Genomic DNA, 23,777 nt, shown 5'->3' with positions numbered 1-23,777 from the left:
TTATAAAAGGATCTATATTAAAGCTACAAAATAATAACTACATACTTTCACAGCCATGCAGATAATCTAAATATTTTATCTTTAAAACTATTCAATACTATGTTAATCACAAAGTCCATGAAAAAGAATAATAATGACATACAGAAACTCTTGTTTGGCTGTGCTTGTAGGAGATGTAGGAAAATCCTCCAGTCTACAGATGAAGATTCAAGAGAAAGCAGGAAAACAAAAAGGAAGCAAATAAACATTCATGCATAAATTAGTGACAATATGAGCAATCATTTGGAAAGCTTTTATTTCCCGTTTTTAAAATTTTCAAGAAACTTTTCAACTATTTTTTAAAAGTTCCATTTCCTTTTAATTGAAACTGGAAGTGAAGAGCCAAAGAATAAATCCAGAAAGTCTTAACACTACTAGAGTTTGGCAGTGAGTAATTAATAACTTTTATTTTTTTAATGAAAAAGTTAAGGGATCTTGGCTTGAGATTTTTTTTTAAGGTAAGAATTATCAACTAATACTTTTTTAAAAAAATCAATTTTATAAATATGTTTTGCAAATTTAGAGACTATTTGAAGCCCTTCTCTTAAGAGATAATAGATAATAGAGATAAGAGGTTCAAGAGGATAGAGTACATAAAACCCACGAGACATCTAAAGAAATTTGTTGTACTTTTGAATAGGTCAGAGTGACCATGATACTTTAAATTTAGACTCAACGAAGGAATCATGAAACCCAAGGTCTGTGGTGACTTCCTGCAGTAGCATCATAGTGAGGTAGAAGGTGCAGAGGTTCAGGCATCTCTTCTTACTGACTGTATGATTTTTAAGCATTTTAGGAAAACACTTTGATATTTCTGAATCTCGATTTATTGTTCTGTAAAGTGGGGATAAAACACCCCAGTTAACATGACTGTGGTGAGGATTAAATAAAATAATGTATAGGAGGCTCCTGGTCCATGATAGCTAACTCCTTTAGATTGTAATTATTACATAATAATACCCCTCCTCCCATACTGAATGATCAGAAAAGATCTTGTCTCACAACTACTGGAATTTCCTGGTCTTTAGAAAGACTGCTTAGGAAATGTGATCTGGACCATTTAGGCAGCTATAATGAAATATACTCTTTGGTTCTAGATATACAGGTTCACACTGCCTCAGCAAGACTTAGACATCCATTTCATCCACCCATTTTATGTTCCCAAGACAGTCATCACATTACCCATGTTTGAAATGTTATGAATAGACCTGTAATGAGTCAAATGACAACTAATATTTAATATTTATAACATTGAACCAAATCCTCTATTGAGTCAGTATTTAGCATGATAGATTCTTTAAGGGACAATAGTAGGTCATTAACTAGTTATAATATTAAGAATGAGCAAATCCTCAAAATCTGACCTAAACTATCAAAATACATTTTGTAGTTATTGCATAAAAGTGCTCCACTGAAAGGAAGTTAGGAATGAAGTTTTATACTCCCAAGTGTATGAGCAAAGTCAATGTTTAAATGTATTGACAACCCAACAGTGATCTAAATATCAAGTATAAAGGTAATCTTTATCAGAACAATTTTGGACAGATCCACAAATAGAACCTATAAAGAAAAGGTGAGAGCAAAGAGTCAAAAGAAAAGCAATATGGAATGGTATACTCACTACAGAAAGCTTACCTATACTATTAGAAGGGTCTCATAGGCTTTATTGTTAAATCTTTAAATGAAAAAATGGCAAGATAAAGTTTGGAAACCCAGCATGAATGTGGGTAATGATTAGTTAGAATAAAATCAAGAAACAGTCTATATTCTCTGACTATAATTTTGTTTTAAATAATTAACTATTTGAATTATGTGAGCTTTTGCATCTCATATGTTTAACTGAAATTTGCACTGTAATCATTCTTCCTGTCACACAATCTTAAAATGTCCCGGGAGTCGGTTTTTTAGGGTGGAGGGGTGGCAGCAGGCCAATTTTAGAAAAGGAATAAATAAGTTTCCTGAGACCATTTCATTTGTGATGTTCTTAGTGACAGAATCACAGTGTCTGGCAACATTAAGTATATAAATCTCAAAACTTAGTAGGTATGGGATTCATCCAATGAATTTTAAGTTTCCTGTGAAACTATAACAGACAAGTTTAAGAGAATAGTAAAAAAAAAAACACACTTACTGTATATTTGGTGTAATCCCTTCAAGCAGCACAATATTGACCCCACCAATATGAGCAGTGGCACATGTCTCAGTCATCTTTTGATGTAAAACATCTTAAAGTGTGAAAAAAAAAAGTGTATGAATTCTGGAAATAGAGTTGCACTTCATATTAAAATGTCATTTTATTCATAATACGTTCAATGACAAAAGATAACTTTAAAGGTACAATGAAACTTAAACTATTTCCAAACGACTTTTTAAAAAATTTCCTTGAAGATTTTTATTTCTATGCATTCACATATACATACGTATTATACGTCAAAACTGGAATGATGCTAAGTATGTAGTTTAACACGCCATTCATGCACTAAAGAGCCTAATGACATTAAATAGCCTAAGGACATTTTAAATCTCAGAAGTAAAACTTGGCGCAGAATACTTACAAGATTTTTAAAAACGTTAAGAATAAGAAAAAGAAACTATATACACGAGCACTCTTGATCCATATAAACGGGAAGTTCCATTCTCTGAAGAAAAATTGCCAAGTAGGAATTTGTGAGACATGGCACTGGCTTTCTTCAGAAAAGAGGCGCCCCAGGGTTAGAATGTCACCTGCCTTTCATTTTTTCCTTCAATGTGACACTGCCGTGGATCCTCTTCAGCTCTGACTCCATGGTTAGCCCACCAATGTCGGCCTCCAGGTGCGTGCGGCTCACCATGCCAACCCCAAACACTATTAGAGTGACGTGCTGGGGCTCAGCAGCTGCCACGCTGCGTTTCCTCTGCGTCCTAGTCAGACTGTTCCTGTCCTGTTCATTCTCAAACACAACTTTACACGTTGGCTCTGTAGGGCTCCGGACTGCTTCAAGTGAACAGAAATATATAGGTTTAGACACGAAAACTGCAAAATGGAAGGACATCAACTGACCTTTCTTTCCTGCACATTCCAAACTGGCCCTCTTTGTCCTCTTCCCCACCAAAACGATTTCTTAAATTTTTCAGCATTTTCCCATGGTCATATTTGAAAATAAATAGTACGGTCAGGTGTTTGAAAGCAGGTCTGTGTGAATTCTTTAGGAGCATACTGTGTAAGGGTTAGGAAAGATGGGAAAAAGGGGTAGCAGAATATCTGACCACCATCACTATTTTCTCTCCTTGGGTGACTGCCAATTTCTTTGCATTTCAATTATCCAATTATAACATTAAGAAAACATGATGAATAAACTTGTCTTTTTTAGTATTATTTCTATCCTAAACAGAAAAATTTTTAAATATTAAAATATCCATTACCTGCTGGTCCAAATGTTTCTGAAGATTTTTCCAGTATTCCTGTTGGATCAGAGATAAGTGAATAGAAGTTAAGCAATTTATACATATTCTGCCAGCACTCAGCTGAAGGCTCACTTTGTTCTGACACTGTAATTGAGTCAGAGTCATCCATATGGATAGTCATATGATCCACCACGTCTTTTGAACCTTTCCTAGACACTTTTGAAGTTCTTCTTTCAGATCTTCCTAATGAATTTTTGTTTCGAGACTCCTTTTTGTTGTTCTCATTGTTGGTCCGTTTGTTCTTTGCGTTATTTACTCTATTGCCACCATTAAGACTTCCTCTAGAACTGCGGCTGAAGTCAGATGAGCGAAAATCCCGATGTTTTCTGGTTTTGAAAGTAGGCGTTGGAGAAGCTGATCCAGCTGTATATCTGCTAAGTTTAATGTCAGTCTGAGTCGCTTTGATGTCATCTATCATCGTACTAAATTGATGAATAAGACGAACTAAAGCCATATCTACATGCTGGCTTATTGACTGACAGGAAATAGTAAAGTTGCAATGAAAGGTATTGTAATAACGCTTGTTGAGATCATGAAAAGAAAGAGCACTGGTAGAGTTCTGAGGGGTGCACACAGACTTTTCCATTACAACAGCGCTGATGCTAAAGGTTTCCAACATCAATGCTGGTTTGAACTCAAGTGGAGGAAGATTCACATGGCCTTGCCTAAAAATGTGGAAAAAAATGAAAAAAGAAAATGACAAGGTTTTATTTCTTTTTTCCCAGAACCACACAATCTTTATTAACTTGTTAGCAAAATAATCTCTAAGGTGAAGAATAAGCCATTTAAATAATTTTAAGTAAGAGATCAAGTAGAATAAGTTTTTCCAACTTTTTCATAAGTTGGAAACTGGGCCTTAAATCTTCCTTCTTGATCTTACTCTATGACTAGTCAAAACCAGACTTAATTAGTGATTTCAGTGAAATGATAAAATAATTTTTCTTGCCATTTGATGGCACACCCCAATGGTATTAGAATTTAAAGTCAATAGCAGGTCAGCTAGAACATCTTCCTTAACCATCCTCTACTCTTCTGTTAAATATATGGTTTATATATTTAATTTCATCACATTTTATATATTTTGATTTACTATTTGAAATGAAACCCTGCCGGCATATTTTGCCAAGTTGAAAGTGCTAAGAAAAGCAACGGAAACAAAAATGAGAAATGCACACAAAAGACTTAAAACCTCTATAAAAGTTATTTTGGCAAATCCCCTGCATATCTAAAAATTTTCAGGTAGAAATATTATAGACAATTTTAATATTAAAAAGTCAAAATATCTCAGATTTTCATAAATCAACTACTAATAACAATAAACCTCAAGCACCAAAATTTTAAAAAGATATTTTTCCCCTCTTCTTCCATGTAAAATATGAATGTGTAGTCATACAGGTTAAATTAAACATAGGATTTTTTTCTTTTGGGAAAAAAAACCCCTCCAAGATTCTTTGATATTTTCAATTTGACTTGAATTTATAATTAGGGACTAATAATTCCTTAATGAATACTAGTATTTCTTATTTAATAAGAAAAATTCCATTCTGTGGTATAATTCAAGAAAATGTACAAGCTTAGAGTAAGCCTATAATCGATGCTAAGTGTGCAATCAGAGAAGGAAAAATTAGATTTTGAGAATTAGAAGATATAGAAGAGAGAGACTCAAAAGAGATTAAAATATTCCACAACTGCAAAAACAAGAACTGAAAACATGGAAGCGAGGCAAAAAAGTCTTAAAGAGAGGAGATTCAAGTAAAAGGGGGAAGAAATCTAGCTACATAATGAAGCAGTCATTTAACGCAAAAGCAGCCACATGGGTAAAGTTAAAATTAAATATCTATTAAGCCCCTAACATGTTCAACTATCTTGACTGGAGACAGCAAAGATATAAGGAAACCAATACTTATGAGGACATACTACAAGCCAGAACTTATGCTAAATGATTTAATAACTGTTCTGGCTTTATGGTCTCGGAGAGTTATACATGTTTATGTAAGAAACTATAACCCAATAGTAAAGTACAGTAATTAGTAGAATGAACAATGTGCTACAAAAAAAGCCCAGACAAGTCTAAAATTAATGACCAGGAAAAGTGTACTGTGACAAAAGTTTCCTAATAAATAAGACCTAAGGTGGAGTTACAGGAGATCTGAGAAATAAAAGCTAACCATGGTCTAGTAATAAGAATGTAGAGCACTCAGAGGTGGTGTGATAGTAGAAAAATTAAAAGGAATGTTAGGTTCGGCTAGACTAAAGACAGTAAGTTCAAAGTCACTCAAAGAATTTGTCTCGGAACATAAGAAGGGAAGTGTGGTCAGGTGAAGGTCTGGCCTGTAGCAGTATTATATGGCATTTAGCAGGCCAATAAGTAGGCTGTAAATATAATCTAATATATATAATCATATTATATATAATATAATTATGCATAACCTAATTATATCTATGATGATACATATACTATATGTGTGTATACATACCATTTTTATATATACACATATATTTTTACATATTAATATATATTTATATGTATGTATATATTTACATGAAAGTAGGCTACTGCAAATAGAAATACAAATTTAACTCAGGACTTTAAACTCTAATTCAGGAATGTAAGCAGATATTAATGTTTTGGTGTCTGGATTTGATGATTCCAATGTGAATGGATGCAATTACCGTGGTTTATAGTTAAATAACACCAGACCCCAACAACATGGTTTAAATTTTAACTAAAATTTACTGCATAAAGTATAAACTTGCTGCTAGCTCTTCAGTCCACAAATCACTACATAAATAATAGACATACATCATGATCACTGACCAACCACATCACTTCTGTCAAAGTCTGTCAGTGATTGGTCAGTGCACATTTGTTTTTCATTTCATGCACAGACACTAAAGCATGTAGTTATATTGCCTCCTTGTGATAAATCCACATGACATTTTACAAAAATGGTTAATTAAAAGGCAACTGGACAGCAAAGATGAAAATGAAGCAAAACAAGATTGTGGTGATGAAATTCAATAAAAAGTAAATGGAAAGTTGCAGCGTATAAAATCAACATACAAAAATCTGTTGTTTCTATATGCTTACAATGAGCTAGCAGAAAGAGAAATTAAGAAAACAATCCCATTTACAATCGAAACAAAAATAATAAAATACCTAGGAATACATTTAACCAAGGAGGTAAAAGACCTGTATACCAAAAACCATAAGACATTGTTGAAAGAAACTGACGACACAAATAAATAGCAATATATTCTGTGCTCATGGACTAGAAGAAGTAACATTGTTAAAATGCCCATATCACCTAAAGCAATCTACAGATTCAACTCAATCCTTATCAAAATCACAAGGACATTTTTCACAGAAAGAGAACAAAAAATGTATATGGAACCACAAAAGACCCTGAATAGCTAAAGCAATCCTGAGGAAAAAAAAACAAAGCTGGAGGTACCATGCTCCCTGATTCTGAACTATATTACAAAGTTAAATTAATCAAAACAGCATGGTATTGGCAGAAAAACATACATAGATCAATGAAACAGAATTGAAAGCCCAGAAATAAACCCACACATATATGCACAATTAATTTATGACAGGAGCAAAAAACAAACAATGGAGAAGGATAGTCTCTTCAATAAATGGTGTTGGAAAAACTGGGCAGTCACGTGCAAAAAAAAAAAGAAACAAAGAAACTAGACCACTGTCTCACACCATTGTACAAAAATCAACTCAAAATGGATTAAAGATTTGAATGTAAGACCTGAAATCAGAAAACTCCTGAAAGAAAACTTAAGCACTATGCTTTCTGATATTGGTCTTTGCAAGATTTTTCTGATATGCCTCCTCAGGCAAGGGAAACAAAAGTAAAAATAAACAAATGGAACTACATCTAAATGAAAAGCTTCTGCACAGGAAAGGAAGCCACCAACAAAAGGAAAAGACAACTTACTGAATGGGAGAAGATACTTGCAAATGATATATCTGATAAGGAGTTAATATCCAAAAAATACATAAAGACCTCATACAACTCAATAATTTAAAAAATGATTAAAAATGGGCAGAGTATCTAAATAGATATTTTTCCAAAGAAGACATATAGATGGCCAACAGGCGTATGAAAAGATTTTCAACATCACTAATCATTCGAGAAATACAAATCAAAACCATGATGAGATATCACCTCATGTCTGTTAGAATAGCTATCATCAAAAAGTAAGAAGTAACAAGTGTGGGCAAGGATGTGGAGAAAGGGAATCTTCATACACTGTTGGTGGGAATATAAACTGGTGTACCACTATTGAATACAGTACAGAAATTCCTCCAAAAATTAAGATTAGAACTACCTTATGATCCAGCTTTCCTACTTCTGGGTATTTATCCAAATAATACAAAAACACTAATTCTAAAAGATACATTCACCCCTATATTCATCATGGCATTATTTACAATAGATAAGATATGAAAACAACCTTAGTGCTCATCAATGGATGGATGGATGAAGAAGATATGGTACACATACACACACACAGAATACTACTCAGCATAAAAATAGATGAAATCTTGCTGTCTGCAGCAACATGGATGGAACTTGAGGGCATTATGCTAAGTGAAATAAGTCAAACAGAAAGACAAACCGTATGATTTCACTTACATGTGGAATACAAAAAACAAATAATAAAATAAACAAACCAAACCAAACAAAAACAAACACCCAGATACAGAGAACAGAGTAGTGGTTACCAGAGGGGAAGCGGCTCAGGTAAGGGAGGGGAGAGCAAAATGGGTAAAGGAGATCAAACGCATGGTAACAAAAGGAAACCAAACGTTTGGCAGCGAGCATGCTGTAGTGTATACAGAAGTAGAAATGTAATGTTGTACATGTGAAACTTATATAATGTTATAAATCAATGTTACCTCAATAAAAAATAAAGTTGAAAAAAGTAAATGGAGTTATAGAAGAAAACAACTGAGTATGAAAATGTTGACACTTCCACTATTCTAGAAACTCTAGATATGCAGCTAGAGGAACTCAGAGAAGGCAAACTTACTAGCATAAGGAGGAAGTGGTCATGGCAAAAAGGACGAAGGTATCCCAGAGAAAGTGATGTGGGCAAAAACCTTTCTAGTAAAAAGAACTAGTGAAGATATTTCATGACACTGAAAGTGCAAAGGTAAAATGTTGGAAACTGCTGAGAATGGCACATGACATTTGCTAAGGCACAGAAAAGATGCTCATTCTGTGTTGTAAGTTACATGATGATAAGAAGGTAAGGACTATACAAACTACCCTTTGATGAGTTTTTAAGAAAGAAATAAAACACCTTAATTCTCAATGTTTCTAATGTTTTAAATTGTATGTACAAAATATTAGTTTTACTATATTTTTCATTTTCCTATACATTTATAATAAACAGTAAGAGACTTTTTAATATTTTGACAAACATTTTTCCAGGTCACAAAACAAAGGTAATTTTCCCCATTAATCTTTATAATCTTTAAGGTCACTTCTGCAGTGTTTCAGCTTGCATGGTCATTGTTAATGGTACCACACTATTGTGAAAAGCAAGTCCATACTCTCAGCATGACTTCTACTCTGTTCCTAATAGAAAATACTACCTGCTACAAGTCAACTCAGAAAGGAGATTAGGAGTAAGTTCTAAGAATAATATATAAAATTACAATCCATAAGATCATAAAAATTAAACTACTGCAACAGTAAATAAAGTGTATTTATCAACATAAGTGCTTTGGCTGACCCTCATACATGTACTAACATCTTACAAAAATATGCCTAAAAATAGGCCTCATAACCTACTGATAAAATTAACAGGTTTTTAAGGAAATGTGGCTACTGTTTCTGTTAAATGGAAGTTATCTTCTCATTAGGCTATTAAAATTACTACCGCATCAGCACTGGAAGAAAGCAAAGTTAAAAAAACAGGTATTACAACTTTTCTATAAAATTTTACATAAAAACAGTAATAATGTAAGACACCTTCTTGCTCTTTTGCCTTTTCTGTCTTTGGCTGTGTCTGAATCCACGATATCTGCTCTAAGGCAGTCCAAAGTTCCTGAAAATGAGAGGTGTTCTCCGAAGTACATTCGGTAGCAGAGAGGCATTGCATCCTGTGACTGGATCCCTGTATGACTCAGAAGAGGTTTGAAAACAACCTAAAAGACATAACACATTTATATTACCTCAACTTAACAATTCATCATTTATTGTGGCTTTTTTCTTACACTCTATCTCAGTACATATTATTAACTGTAGTGTGAAGGGGAAAAAAATGGCCTTGTATAATAAATATAGCTCTAATTTTACTTAAAACTTAACGGTATTTTTCAGCACCTACTATGTGCCACTCATCTTCAAATTAATCATAAGGACAAAGATTCCTTGATCCTACTTAAGTGAAAGTAAAAGGTAAATAAAATTGTGAATTAGTTTAAATCATTCTACTTCTTGCTTTTAAAAAAGGCTTGAATATCTACTGTGTTTCCATAACAATCTGCTATAAAAGGTTCACAAAAGAGTCTATCAATTTCCCGTGTTAATATAAAAACATTTCAAATGTTATATTTTTAATATCTGGTCTATTTTTAAGTGGTATCACTTGGTTGCAAAATAACATTTTCTGACAAAGAACTTCCTTTATATTTTAAGTATCATATATGCTATGGAAAATATTAATACATCACTCTGGTTAAATCTCTAGTTAACTGAACTTCATAGTTACTAAGAGGTAACCCAAATAGAAGCAACTATATGTGTGCAATAGTAAATCACTATAATCTTTCTGACTACTCCTTCTCTGCTGCATGGTTCCTTTTCCTCCTTCCACATCCTAAATATAGATGCTATCTATCTGGTGCTTTCCTTGACCCCCTTCTAACTCTTTCACCACACATTCTCACTTAGTGATCTTTTCCTGAAGCTTAAAAAATCTATCAAAATGGAGAAATGCCATTTGTGCAATGAAACTCAAGTCTGCACTTTCACTTGTCTCTACATCATCTCATTTGTTTGTGCTTGGGAAAACAAGCTACCCTTGTGAAGGCATGAAGGCCTAGAATGAGAGAATTCAAACAATTCACCCCTCACTGGAAACTTAGGGAGTATTTTTCTCTCCCTTGTATATTTGCTTGGCATACGCTTTCTTGGGTTTACTCTTTCTTAGATTTGCTCTTTCATCCTAATGGAAATGCTCTTCCCTCTTTAAGGTTCAAACCATCCTCCACCTTTCCTAATCTTTGTTATCTACTTATGCCCCTTAGTTAATCCTGCAAACCCACCAGGTATTTTGGTTCTTTTCTTTTCCATCCCAGTATCCCAGTTTATCATCCTGAATGGCTTCTTTGGCCATGCAGATAACTCAACCAATGCCTTAGTTCCAAAGTTATGTGACTTCCTTTGCCCCCCCATAATCTTGCCTTAAACTCCTTTTCAGCAACTTCTAAGACTGTATATTACATTTCATCACCTCATTTTTCTTGCTACATCTGCTTTGGATCAATCCTCTTCTATTCCTATAGCTGAGCTATTAAGGACACAAGATGTTCTAAATAACTAGACCCTCAGCACTATTTGGCAATCCTTCTGGGGGTCTGGTGAGCTCTCTTTCACATTCACTCCAACTTTTCCGTATATCTAAATCACCTTACACAGTTTTTTACTGTATTACTTAATTTTAATGTCTCTGGTAGATTTTAGAGTCTTATATGTAAAATAGTATAGTTGTCTCTAAAAATGTGTACTGGATGCTAATAAATACAATGAATGCATATACAGGCCAAAATAGACATTAAAAAAATATTTCTTTTCTCTCTCTCTCTTTTAAAAAAAAGTGAAAGAGGGCTTCCCTGGTGGCGCAGTGGTTGAGAGTCCACCTGCCGATGCAGGGGACGCGGGTTCGTGCCCCGGTCCGGGAGGATCCCATATGCCGCGGAGCGGCTGGGCCCGTGAGCCATGGATCCCATATGCCGCGGAGCGGCTGGGCCCGTGAGCCATGGCCGCTGAGCCTGCGCGTCCGGAGCCTGTGCTCCGCAACGGGAGAGGCCGCAACAGTGAGAGGCCCGTGTACCGCAAAAAAAAAAAAAAAAAAAAGAGAAAAGTGAAAGAATCTCTAAAACCTACTCCAATGTATTAGAGAAGTAAATCTCAAGAAAGTTGAAAAGTGCCTGACACATTTCTTAACATAAATCACCTCCTATTGTGAGAGAAAGTTGAGGCTATCAATTTGCAAAGTTACCTGTACAGTTATGAACTGTCCTTATTGCCTTCCCAAACATTCTCAGGGGAAAAAGTACTTTTTATGTCAAAAAGTATCTCTCTCTATAAATGACTCTAAATTCCAACACTTCTCATCCCTCCCTGAAATCTTTCTCTATCAGTTTACCCTCCTTTCCTTTTTTTTTTTTGATCAGGACCTTCCTAATTCCTCCTAAGTAAAAAATATGCTCGAGTCTCTTTCATCCTGAAAAAATAACACCTCTTAATATCCGTATCCCACTCTCCCACTGGCCTTCTGGTCACTCAAACTAGAAAGTACATTTCAAAGGACTTTGTTCTCTACTCCCTACATTTAGTCAATTAAATAAGATCTCCACAATATTTCTCCTTTACCTATCAAAGCCATAACCATCTAAGCTAAGAGCTTCATTACCACTTGTGTGAACTATTTCATTAACTCATCTTTTCACCTCTAGTTTCTCTACTTCAATCCATTTAACACATTGCTACTCATATAACATTTCCACATGTACAGTTCCAGGCACTTTACTCCTCTGCTCTAAAATCTTCAATGCCTCCCCACTGCTCGCTCAAGTCTTCACATAGCACTAAAGACTATAGGAAATGATGAAATTTAACTTTCTAGTCATGTTATTTTGCCAATCTCTATCTCCAAATAACAAAAATGTTGCTATATGGGACAACTAACTATATGCCACTCTTCAGTTTAATGAGTATCTATAGATGCTTAATTTGTATTTATAATTAACCCGTGTACTTTTTAAAGGCTCCTCCTTTTTTCATGAAGGCTTTAGGCAGACAGGCAAGGAAAAAGCTTTTCACTAGAATTCCAAAGTGCACATACTCGATGGTTCCAGCTGCTAAGTACTGCTCAGGGCAAGGTCACTATAATTAGGGAAAAGCAGACTGGCTCACCTGAGCATCAGCAAGCTGTACAGCAGGAAACCCTTGGTTGGCTTCTTCTACACCTACCACATCATCCTGACTAGTGCTATGCTGAGAATGTGTCCCATCCAAAGTATTCTGGTCACTAGACAAGACAGTGTTGAAATCTGAGGCTGAGGGTATTGTAGGAAGATTGGGTGCAACACCTAAAAGAGCAAGTGTTCAAAAATAAAATCTAAATTACTGGGAAATGAAAACAACATAAAGGGGCACAGCAAAGTAAACTTATGAAACTTGTATTATAATTATATTATCAGACCATTTAAATTGAGAAGGGAAAAAATAGCACTTTCAGGTTATTTTACAGACACGATTTATTAATAAAAAATGAAATTAAACTTTATTTTCAGAATATATCGCTCATCCTCGTACATGAAGTATGTATTAGAGCCAGTCACTCCAAAATATAAAACTTTAGGGCTGGAAGATCTTTGAAAAGCATTTGATATCCCATCAGCTTTGCACTGAGGAACAGAATTATAAACAGTAGCAGGGCTACAAAAAGCAGCTGCAGCAGGACAAAAGCCATAGGCGTCACAGAATCCCACATATAAATTTCTTCCCCACTATGCTTTCCCAAGGTGGAACAAAAATGAAATGGCACTATTTCTTTCTTCTGTACTCCCTTTATCCTTTGACTCGCCAGGCAAAGGACCTGTGATAGAGAGGAAATGTTCCTTTCTGGTTCTTTTGAAATTTAAACTCTATGCAGTAGTGAGACTAGCTCCAGAAAAGTGCTGAGAGCTGGTAAAAGCACCATCCTTCTATCTTCTTCAACCAAGGACCAATACTAAGAATTAGCACATCTTAGCGCTTTTAAGAGTCAGAATTAGGATCAGTTCCAGATTCAAAAGTGGTCCATGCACTGGCAAAAAAAAAGGACTGAGTAAGTAGTCATATATCAACTACTTTTCATAATTTCATATTTTTTGTCTGAAGAAAATTTACAAGTGATCCAATAGCTGTTACACAGATTAATTTCAGCTGCCCTCAGTAACTAGGTTCAAAGGCTACTTCACATATTCTTTTAAAAAATATATACACATTTTTACAATAAAATAATAAATGCATCTAGTGAATTTGGAAAAACAAAAAAAAATAGCAGAGGATAGGAAAGAAAGAGTGGCTCCATTTATGTTACTGGAAATAGCCACCAATATTTCTTTGTGAATTCTTTGCCTGTTTTCCTGCTACTTATAAATATTCCTTTAAAATTAATAAATTTTCCTCATTTGTTTCCCTCCTTGAGGGCAAGAATCTTACTTTATTCCTTTTAGTACTCCTTCAGATTTAATTAAATATTTAAGTAACTATAAAGCTTATATAGATGCTTGTCATTATGCCTCAGAGGACTCTGGATAAGCTGAAAGTATTTTCTGTATTGTGGGTACATGATGCTGTAATTATACTTGGCATTTTTTCATTTACCTCCTCTTGGTGTTTTGAAAATTGAACCACACACATTAAATGGAAGTTTTAAACTCTTTAAATTATATATAATCTCGCATTTGACATATTTGCCTTTCCACAAGAACACTGAGCGACTGCTTACGACTCTCTCAATTGCAATATTAGCAAAGGCATTTCATAAATGAACCAATTTCAACTAAACAGTAAACGTTTGAGATTTTTTTAACCATCCTCTGAAAAACAGCATTTTAACATAACTTCACATGTACCCCTTAGATGGTTAAGTAAAACAATGTGACAGCTCAATACCTGTTGGGAGACTATTGTGTCCTGATTTTGTAACAGGAGATTCTTGCACCACACTTCCTCGATTACCCACAGCATTTGACATCCAATTATAGAAACTCACAGATGATGGCTCAGATAACAAAGGGTGTTCAGATAACATATCAGTGGCCATTGTGTTTCCTGAAAATAAAGTTTTACTGAGTATAGTATTACTTATGTACTAAGGAGCAGAAAATGTGATTTATTTTTTGAAAAGTCAGGTTAAATTGTCTGCCTTTTGCATGTCTTTAAACTCACTGCACGATGTTGGTATTTGGATATTAAGGCATTAATTAATAATTTATTGCTATCATAATGGGAAAAAATTCACTGCTGGCTGGCCTAGACAGCATTTCACACCATGCCTAGGTTGATAGTAATAGCAAATGTTGCAATTTAAAAATGCAAACTAAGGGCACGAGACACCAACAAGTTATAAGCAGAACAGTTTCCCAAAATACTTTCTCAAAGATAAGGTGTAATACAAAAGACAAGGTATGCAACCAAAGTATATATCTAAATAAACGTAAGTCCTGTTTTTGTTTTCTTAATCTCCCACAGAAGTAAGCTTATAATTGTCAAAACTAAGGATATACCTGTTCTCGTTAGGGAGCTACTTTTCACCGCTGCGCTGCTTCTTTGAGGGGTCCCTTCCAGGAGGTTGTGCAAGCTTGGGAAGCTTCCAGTCAGGTAGCTGAGTAGGCTCTCCTTCCTTGGACTCTCCTTAACTGGCACGCCTGTACGTCCCACATGCACCGGAGAATCTGTGGCAGTGTCACCACTGGTATAGCTCAGAGAATGATATGGGTGAATGCCCTAGAAAAGGAACAACATGGGGCTCTTTCTTATGCACATAAAAATGACTACTGATAACCACGACTACTCACTGTTTTTATTACTAGTTATTGTTTACATTAAAACAACTGTGTCTATCTAAACAGTTTGTGTCTATTAGAATTATGGTGAATCCCAAATGTATGCAATAATGTTTTATAACTCTACAGTACAATACAAAGGACAGCATTTATTATCATTCATTTAATTTTAATAATGATTAATGCCCTTTAAAATCTGAAGAGGGAGTCTGGTGGTAAGATGTCTATCCCAAAATTCTTCATACTATACTACTCTTCTTGGTACTCTGATAATAAATTTCTGTGTTAAGACCTGATTCTCTGTAAAGCTCTAATATACCAAAAAGAATTTCCAGCAATTCTCTGAAGAAAAACAAAAAAATGGAAAATGACACAATTGTCCAATCTCTATCTGTTCTGTCACATCTAAGACTGGAATTCCAGATCAGTTTAAAACAGCACAAAGAAAGAGCATGCAGACAAAAAGATCCTGAAAAGCAGAGATCTGAAACAAAGCATTTTTAATTTCCATTCTTTGGACTTTTGTAATCTATAAACAAAGGAATGTTCAAAAACATTTCTGAGAGAGAACAGCGTTATAGCAAACACCTAGGGACTTCCCTGGTGATGCAGTGGTTAAGAATCCGCCTGCCAATGCAGGGGACATGGGTCCGATCCCTGGTCTGGGAAGATCCCACATGCTGCAGAGCAGCTAAGCCCGTGCACTGCAACTACTGAACATGCACTCTAGAGCCCACGAGCCACAACTACTGAGCCCATGCGCCTAGAGCCCAAGCTCCATAACAAGAGAAGCCACCGCAAATGAGAAGACCACGCACTGCAACGAAGAGTAGCCCCCGCTCGCCACAACTAGAGGAATCCCGCACGTAACAATGAAGACCCAACACGGCCAAAATAAAAAAATAAACAAAAATTTTAAAAAATAGCAAACACCTAATATGATCAGAGCATCTGGAAAAACTATAAACCAGGAAAAATTCTGAGACAGATTAAGGGGTGGAGAATTTAAAATGTCCCAGTCTTGTAACTATACTGCAGAAACAGAATAAGCCTATAGCCCAAACTTTAAAAAATGTATATCAAATTAAATGTTTTAATTAAAAGAGCAATACTTACACAAAATAAAACTTTCAAAAGCACAAAAGACTAGTCAATAAAAAGTATCTCCTGAGCTCCCGTCTACTAGATCCTTTCCTTGAGAAGTCCCCTTAACCATTTCTTATCTATCCTTATATAATTTGACTATATAAACACATATACATATTTATCCTTTTTTAACACACAGATACATATTGTCCTATCCTTTATTTTTACTTGAACCAGTGCACTTTGGTGGTCATTCCACATCCACTTAGAGATCTACTTTATCTTTCTGAAGTCTTCATAGTAGGCATCCATATGAGGGTACACGAATTTATTAGTCCTCAAATAGTCATTTATGTTGTTTCCATTATACTCCTATTATAAGTGGTGTTGTAAAGAATGTTCTTGGACATGTGTCCTTGAGCATTTATGAGCATTCATTTCTTTAGAATCAGTTCCTGGACATGGACATACTGTTAAAGGGCATTACATTTAAAATTTTACATTTAAAAATTGACAAACTGTTCTTCAAAGAGGTTATGCCAGTTTACACTCCCACCCAGTACCATATGAAAGTGTCTGTTTTCTTACATCTTCACCAACATATACTATTAAACTTTCAGATTTTTCAACCTGACAGGTGGAAATGGAATCTCATTTTATTTTACATTTACATTTCTTTAATTATAAGAGAAGAATTTCTCTGTGAACTGCCTTTATTTTCTATTTGGTTGTGCCTTTTTAGTGATTAGGAGGAGATCTTTACACATTAGGAAATTAGCCCTTTGTCATATATCTTTCCATTTTGTTTACAATACTTTTTTTTCTGTGTAGAAATTTTATATTTCAATATAGTGAAAAATACAATTTACCTAATGGATTCTTGGTATTAATTTTTAACTTAAGATTATACCCAGTCTGTCAAAGGAAGTTAAAATATTAACTATTTGCTGTTTTCAGTGCTCAGAAAAGGAAACTACTACCAAAAAATAAGTAACTCACGACAACAGCAAATAACTTACTAAGTGCTTACTATGAGCCAGGTATTGTTCTAAGCATTTTTCATGTATCAACTCAATTATTTCTTACAGCAACCTTCTGAAGGAGGTTACTATTATAATCTCCATTTTTAACATACGAGGAAACTGACGCACAGTGCAGTTAAAAACGTTAGTCACGAAGCACTTAAGTGGCCGGGGCAGGACTGAAACCAAGGCAGTCTGGCTCCTGAGTGCCAGTCACCCACTCTGCTATCCACATGTCTTATTTTATCAAGCACTGGTTAAATTTCTTAAAACAACAAAAAATGTAATTAAAGTCATAGAACTAGCCTAACTCAAACTGTATTTTGATCAGGTACTACCTATAAAACTTCTCATTAAAACTAGTAACTGTAAGCTGATCAACATTTCAATATTGTTTTTTATTGAATACAATATTCAATAAATTGAAAAGAGAGCCCTAAGGCTTGGTAGTTAAAGTAGTCCTTGTTCAATATTAATTACTGACTGTTGATATAATTTTCAAAGAAATGTATAAACTAAAAGTTACTACTAATCATGTTAATTTCAACATAAAAATACTACTTGAATATTTAGGGCAAATACCTAATATTTACATTTGAGATAACAAAAGTTTAGGTCTTCTCTGTGAGTCTAAGTAACTCTAACCAAAGGCAGCAACAATGTACCTTTATTTTTAATGCAGAGTCACTATGGGTATGAGTCTTAGATAGTTTCCTCATAATCTCAGCTCCAGTTACAGGTCCAGAACTACCAGGTGGAGGCCGGTTGGCTGTTCCCTCCAGCAGCATTGTGTGTTCACTGACTGTGGCTGAAACAGTTCAAAACAATAAGTGGGCTACAGATTATCATATAATCTTGAAACAACAAATCCAGTGTTCCTGGTGGTATAACTAAACTCAACTTTTCATATTTCTTGAAAAACTAATTGTGCACTCTGCTATAACATTCACTCTTCTGTCTTTTATTCTTCAAACCCCAGTCTTCTCACTCAGTCTCAAGAAAGGAACAAACAGCTTTTACTCAGTCTTTCACATGTCACCCAAATGGCACAGAGATCAAAAACTAATTCAACTATGCTGAAGAAAGTACGAAACGTTCACAGATTAACCTAGGCATTTGCAGATAATTAGAAAGGATGTTTACTGCACTATTCTTTCAATCTTGGGGTAGACTTGAAATTTTTTAAAATAATAAAATCCAGCCTATTACACATAACATATTTATTTGTTAAATACAAAGTTTTTCTAATTTATTTTTTAAAAGCTTGGTAAAATATTATATGTAAATGTTCTGAAAGCTCTAATTTTAAGACTACTATCCTTTTCCATGGTACTTTTAATTTTTTTTCAAAATATCACAAGATAAATTTTCACTGAATACTATATATCATGAAAATAATAAAAATTATCCTTTGAAAAAGCATTTAAGTATGCATGTATATTTCTGTAATGCATTATCTACTGCCTGTGTTCTGGCACAGTCATTATAATGACAGAATTGTGGGCTGAATGCATACCTCTAAACATTATACAAATTGAGAATCAAACAGGCACCAGGTAAAATTCAAATCTTTAAAAGACTGGTATATAGGGAGCATGATAAATCGACAAATAAAAATATAAATTTCAAAAAGAAATTCATGTGTTTCACTCAAAACATTCTAGTTATACAAAGATGTCTGTTAATCGTACTGGATAGATTAGGAGAAGAAATCTTCTGTATTTCACAAAATTAAACTTAGAAGTCAAGTCTGTATAAAGATTCCAACATTATTACCACTTCTTTGGACTAATACAAATCATAGTTGTATAATTAAGCCATGACATTTTCAAATTTGGGACAAAAATTATTAAAATTATCACAAGTATTAGGTTACCAAGTACATAGTATCTAGCAAAAATATTTACAAAATTACCTGCATCAAATTCAAATTCTGCTCCATCAGCACTGGTATCACTTTGAAGACCACCTCCATTGTCCAGCCCAAGCCCCTCTTCATGACCATAGTCCACAGTTGATTGAGGTTTCAGGGGCTGAGCTGGTCGATGTAAACTCACTCCTTTAAAGGCTGGTGTCACTACAATAAACTTCATCCACTGCCTTGCCAGTGCAACTAAACCTTTCTTTAAAGTTACCAAGGCAGGAAGGCCATCACTCTGTAACAACAATGACATGATTAGGAGTAATCTTACTGTAACAATAATCGTTACTATTTAAGTGTTCTGCATACACTTATTCATTTAAATCTCATAACTCCCATTTAGAGATGAGGAAACTGGAATTTATATGTTGAGTAATTTGTCCAAGTTTACACAGGAGAGTCACTATTTCAAGCTGACTATAGAACTCAATCTCTAAACACAGTGTTGCATCTTTCTATCGTAAACAACACAGCAGTACCAGGTAAATAAGAGACTAAACATGGGGTGTAAAAGTGGGATTCTCCTTAAGAAGCATTCGATGCACTTCACTTGCTTTGCTCAACTGAAGAATTAAATGTATTTTGTGCTACCTGGAATATTCATCAAGCAAAGAGGAAATGATTTCTTTCAAAGATTAGGTAACCACCTCTATTTTAACATTAAAAAACTAATAAATTACTGTAGTTAAATGACAGACATAGAAGGATTTGTAACTGCTTTGAAACTTAAATATATGATCAGTAAGAATTACATAATTTAGAATATATTTTATTCCACATGGTGATGATTTTACAAAAGAAAATTTGCCTATTGGAGCCTTAGCCTAAGGAGAAAATATGCAACTCCTCTCCCTCCCCTTTCCTACAATTCCTTGTATTAGGAATAAGAGCTTTGACTGAAGAGAGCCATTTACTAGGTGGCAGGAATCACCTCATTTACCTCATTTACTTTCTGAGGAACATCAGGTCCCTTAGCCTGTCCTTTCATTCCTAGACTCAAGTAAGGAGGGTCATCTTGTGTTTCTTCCTCTCACGTGCAAACCATATCCCGGCAGAGCATCCATCCGTGGGAAATGCCTGCCTGTGACTAGATGGGCAAGTTAACCTTGCACTGTGGATCTCCCAGTCTTCAATTCACAGGGTGGGAGTAGAAAGCACTATACCAGCCTCAGGTCTAAGTACCTTTATGAAATCCATAATTTACTCCAGATTCTTTCATTAGAGGTTATCAGGAGCCTGACTGGCCATTAATAATACTGATACATTGATTACTAATTTGGCTAAAGATTCCTGTGTATTCTCTATTGACCAGAAACTTGGAGAGGAGAGGGAGACCCTCAAGCTCTAAGCCTCTAATCATGTGCTTCCATAGTGCTTTTCTAGTGCAGAGATATACTGTATTTATTCATACAATTACATATTCCCCCCTCAGTCATTAATTAGTTCTTATTTTATTAAACATTTCTGTGAAATTTGACTCTAATGATTACTCTCTTGCTTGAAATTCTTTATACCTTTGGTTTCTAAAACCTTCTTTCCTGGTCCTTCTACCTCTTCTTTTCCCTCCTCAGCACTCTGTGTACCTCTATGCACCCTCTCCATGCTCCTTTAATTTTCGTATTTATCAGGGATCCATCCCGGACCAGTTTCTCACTCAACATAACATATCATCCCTAGAAGGCTCATCCATATCCGCAGCTTCTAACACTTTCATGCTGGCAACTCCCAAGCCATTAATTTGAGCCTAATCTTGTCAATAGGCTGGATATCTAACCACATTTCTCCTTTGGACTTCCCATACTCATCTCAAACCTTGTGGGTCAACGGCTACTCAACAGAATAGAGGCTTTTTTAAAGCTAACATATGATTCCGGTAACTCACCATTGTAGCGTCATCAATGATGGAGTAATTTGCCTGGTGCAGGTAATGATGTAGTATATTACACAGTAAACATGAAGGATTTTCTTGGAGAAAGCGGGCAACTTTTGTAAGTCTGTTGTATTTACTTCTTAAGGGAAAATGTACACTTTTATTCTGTACAAAGCAAAACAACAGATTCAGAATGACACAGCAAAGATACAACAAACAAAAGATATCTAGAAATTAAGAACTTGCAGGTCTGATGTTTTCCAACAATGATAATAAGGGATCATTTTCAATAATAAACTTTGTATGATACCTTGTATTGTTGAAAGACATACCTCTAATGCTTCTGTCATTATGCATCCCATAACAGCACAAATTCTCAAGGTTCCCTCGGTTTCTAATTTGTTTAAGGATGACTTGAGTTGATCAATGGGAACAAGCCATGCACCAACAGCTGGAGTTGCAGTGCTTAAAAGGTTTAGCTGCCTTTTAAAATGAAAAAAAAAAAAATTATAAAAACAAGTGTTAAGATTTGTATTTCAAACAATCTCCCATACCTACTGTACTTAGTGGCTATTTTATTTAGGCAAAGTTACCTTTCCTTTTGACCACTAGATAAATTCTGAACATATAAGTAGGAAATGCAAAGAATAGATAACAGAAAGTAAAGAAAAATATAAAAGTCTGTTAGAGGTGAAAAGAGTATATGAAAAGCTTATGGCAGGGTGACATGTAAAAATAAAACTAAAACCCTAGGAAAGAAGAAGGGTCAAACAAATTGGGAATAATGTCTATAGAAAGTATGAAGTAGGAAAGATGGAAAAGAAACTGGCAACCCTAATACTAGATATATCAGAAAAACAATTCAAAAAATACATGAAACAGAATTGTATGTTACTTAAAATAAAGAAACATCAAGGGATAGTAATATATTTTTAAAACTTTTTACCTAGAAAATGCATGTGCAGGAGATCTCACATTGGTGGGAGCTGCAAAACTAAACCAAATTTCCTTGATGGTCAACTTCATGCTACAGGAGTCTGGAGGTGGAGGCATTAAAGGTAGATCTTTTTTCAAATCATCAGATTCAACTCCTTCATCCTATATAAAACAGAGTATCAAAAACATATTAATGTAAAGTCCCTTAAAACCACTAGCACAGAGTGTTTTACGAACAAAGCCTTTCTATCAAATCAAGTTCTACAGATAACACCGTGATATAAAAGAGGTAACATAAACCTTGCTCAGCCTAATCCTTATTCTGAGAAATACCTATGGATCCTTGAAGCTCCAAGGAGCACAGTCTGAAAAACACTGCATTATAACGAACCATAAATCAGCGATCTTAGAACTAAAGTGTCTCAATCACTTCATTCAGTCACATTTGTTTAGGGATACTGTTTTTTTTTCCTAGATGAGAGAAAGAAGTTTTACGACTTGCCAGAGGTCATACAACTATTAAGTTGGAGCATGAGTGACAGCATTAAGGTCTTCTGCTTCCTACTGCAATCTATTTTCCATTCTATCTTAATAGAATATTTCAAACTTCCAAATACAGTGCCATAAGAAATACTATTATAGCCTATGTTCAAATAAATAACACTATACAATAAAAAATTCTTAGTTATCTTGGATGCTAGTAATCTGAATCTGTATTGAGAAATAGGAATAATATTTTTAAAACATGTAATCACCACTCTTCAGAATGCAGGGAGGTAAGAAGCATAATATTAAAGAAACAAACAAAATCCATTGCCTGTTATATCTGTTTAATAGGTTTCTAATTCATTTTTAGATATTCCTGGTCAAAATAAAGAAAAGATTGGCATTTTCTTGTGGGATGATTAAGGAATGAAGAGTATCCACAAAACAGCTTTAAATCCTAAATGTTACAAGACAATGTGAACCATAGACCCTAGTAATTTTAAAGTCAGCAGGCACTAAATATAAGTCCACATTCCCATATCTGCAATTCCAAAATCCACAACATTCTGAAAATCTAAATCTGTTTTTGTGGCATCAAAATCTGATATGAACCTGTAAGAGACTATTTATCCCACTTGGTGTTTTTATTCATGTCTTGCTGTAGAAATATTCAAATATTTCAAGATGTAGTGCTATCTCAGATTCCACTAGGAGTTTACGTAGCTTATACACACACCGTATTACCTTTATTTTATTTTTTTATTGAAGTATAGTTGATGTACGATATTGTATGTTACAGGAGTACAATATAGTGACTCACAATTTTTAAAGGTTATACTCCATTTATAGTTATTATAAAATATTGTCTATATTCCCTGTGTTGTACAATATATCCTTGTAGCTTATTTTATACATAATAGTTTGCACATCTTAATCATTTATAATGAATCTAAAAAATACAACAAACTAGTGAATATAGCAAAAAAAGAAGCAGACTCACAGATATAGAGAACAAACTAGTGGTTATCAGTAGGGAGAGGGAAGGGGAGAGGGGAAACATAGGGCTATGTCATATTACCTTTCTTTTAAAGAAAAAAAATCTGAATTCTCAAGTACATCTGGCCCATGGATTTCAGACAAGGGCTGTGAGCCAGGCAACTG

General features: G+C 34.6%; 1 protein-coding gene across 1 annotated transcript in view; it reads right to left on the bottom strand.

Annotated features, from left to right (window-relative positions):
• Nucleotides 1–23,777, bottom strand: part of BLTP1 (bridge-like lipid transfer protein family member 1) — a 203,020-nt gene that overhangs the window by 72,259 nt on the left and 106,984 nt on the right. The window contains exons 38-50 of the mRNA XM_028492249.2: nucleotides 22,141–22,292; nucleotides 21,527–21,677; nucleotides 21,207–21,359; nucleotides 19,319–19,559; nucleotides 18,069–18,211; nucleotides 15,017–15,236; nucleotides 14,403–14,561; nucleotides 12,654–12,829; nucleotides 9,483–9,658; nucleotides 3,442–4,148; nucleotides 2,768–3,013; nucleotides 2,171–2,264; nucleotides 143–193 (exon numbers count right to left, since the gene is read on the bottom strand). Coding sequence (XP_028348050.1) covers nucleotides 143–193; nucleotides 2,171–2,264; nucleotides 2,768–3,013; nucleotides 3,442–4,148; nucleotides 9,483–9,658; nucleotides 12,654–12,829; nucleotides 14,403–14,561; nucleotides 15,017–15,236; nucleotides 18,069–18,211; nucleotides 19,319–19,559; nucleotides 21,207–21,359; nucleotides 21,527–21,677; nucleotides 22,141–22,292 — 2,669 coding nt within the window. The remainder of the gene's footprint in view (nucleotides 1–142; nucleotides 194–2,170; nucleotides 2,265–2,767; nucleotides 3,014–3,441; nucleotides 4,149–9,482; nucleotides 9,659–12,653; nucleotides 12,830–14,402; nucleotides 14,562–15,016; nucleotides 15,237–18,068; nucleotides 18,212–19,318; nucleotides 19,560–21,206; nucleotides 21,360–21,526; nucleotides 21,678–22,140; nucleotides 22,293–23,777) is intronic.

This window comes from Physeter macrocephalus, chromosome 7 (assembly GCF_002837175.3).
Source record: "Physeter macrocephalus isolate SW-GA chromosome 7, ASM283717v5, whole genome shotgun sequence".
Lineage (NCBI taxonomy): Eukaryota > Metazoa > Chordata > Mammalia > Artiodactyla > Physeteridae > Physeter > Physeter macrocephalus.
The sequence above is the reverse complement of the archived record's forward strand: the minus strand, read 5'-3'. Positions and strand labels throughout refer to the sequence as shown.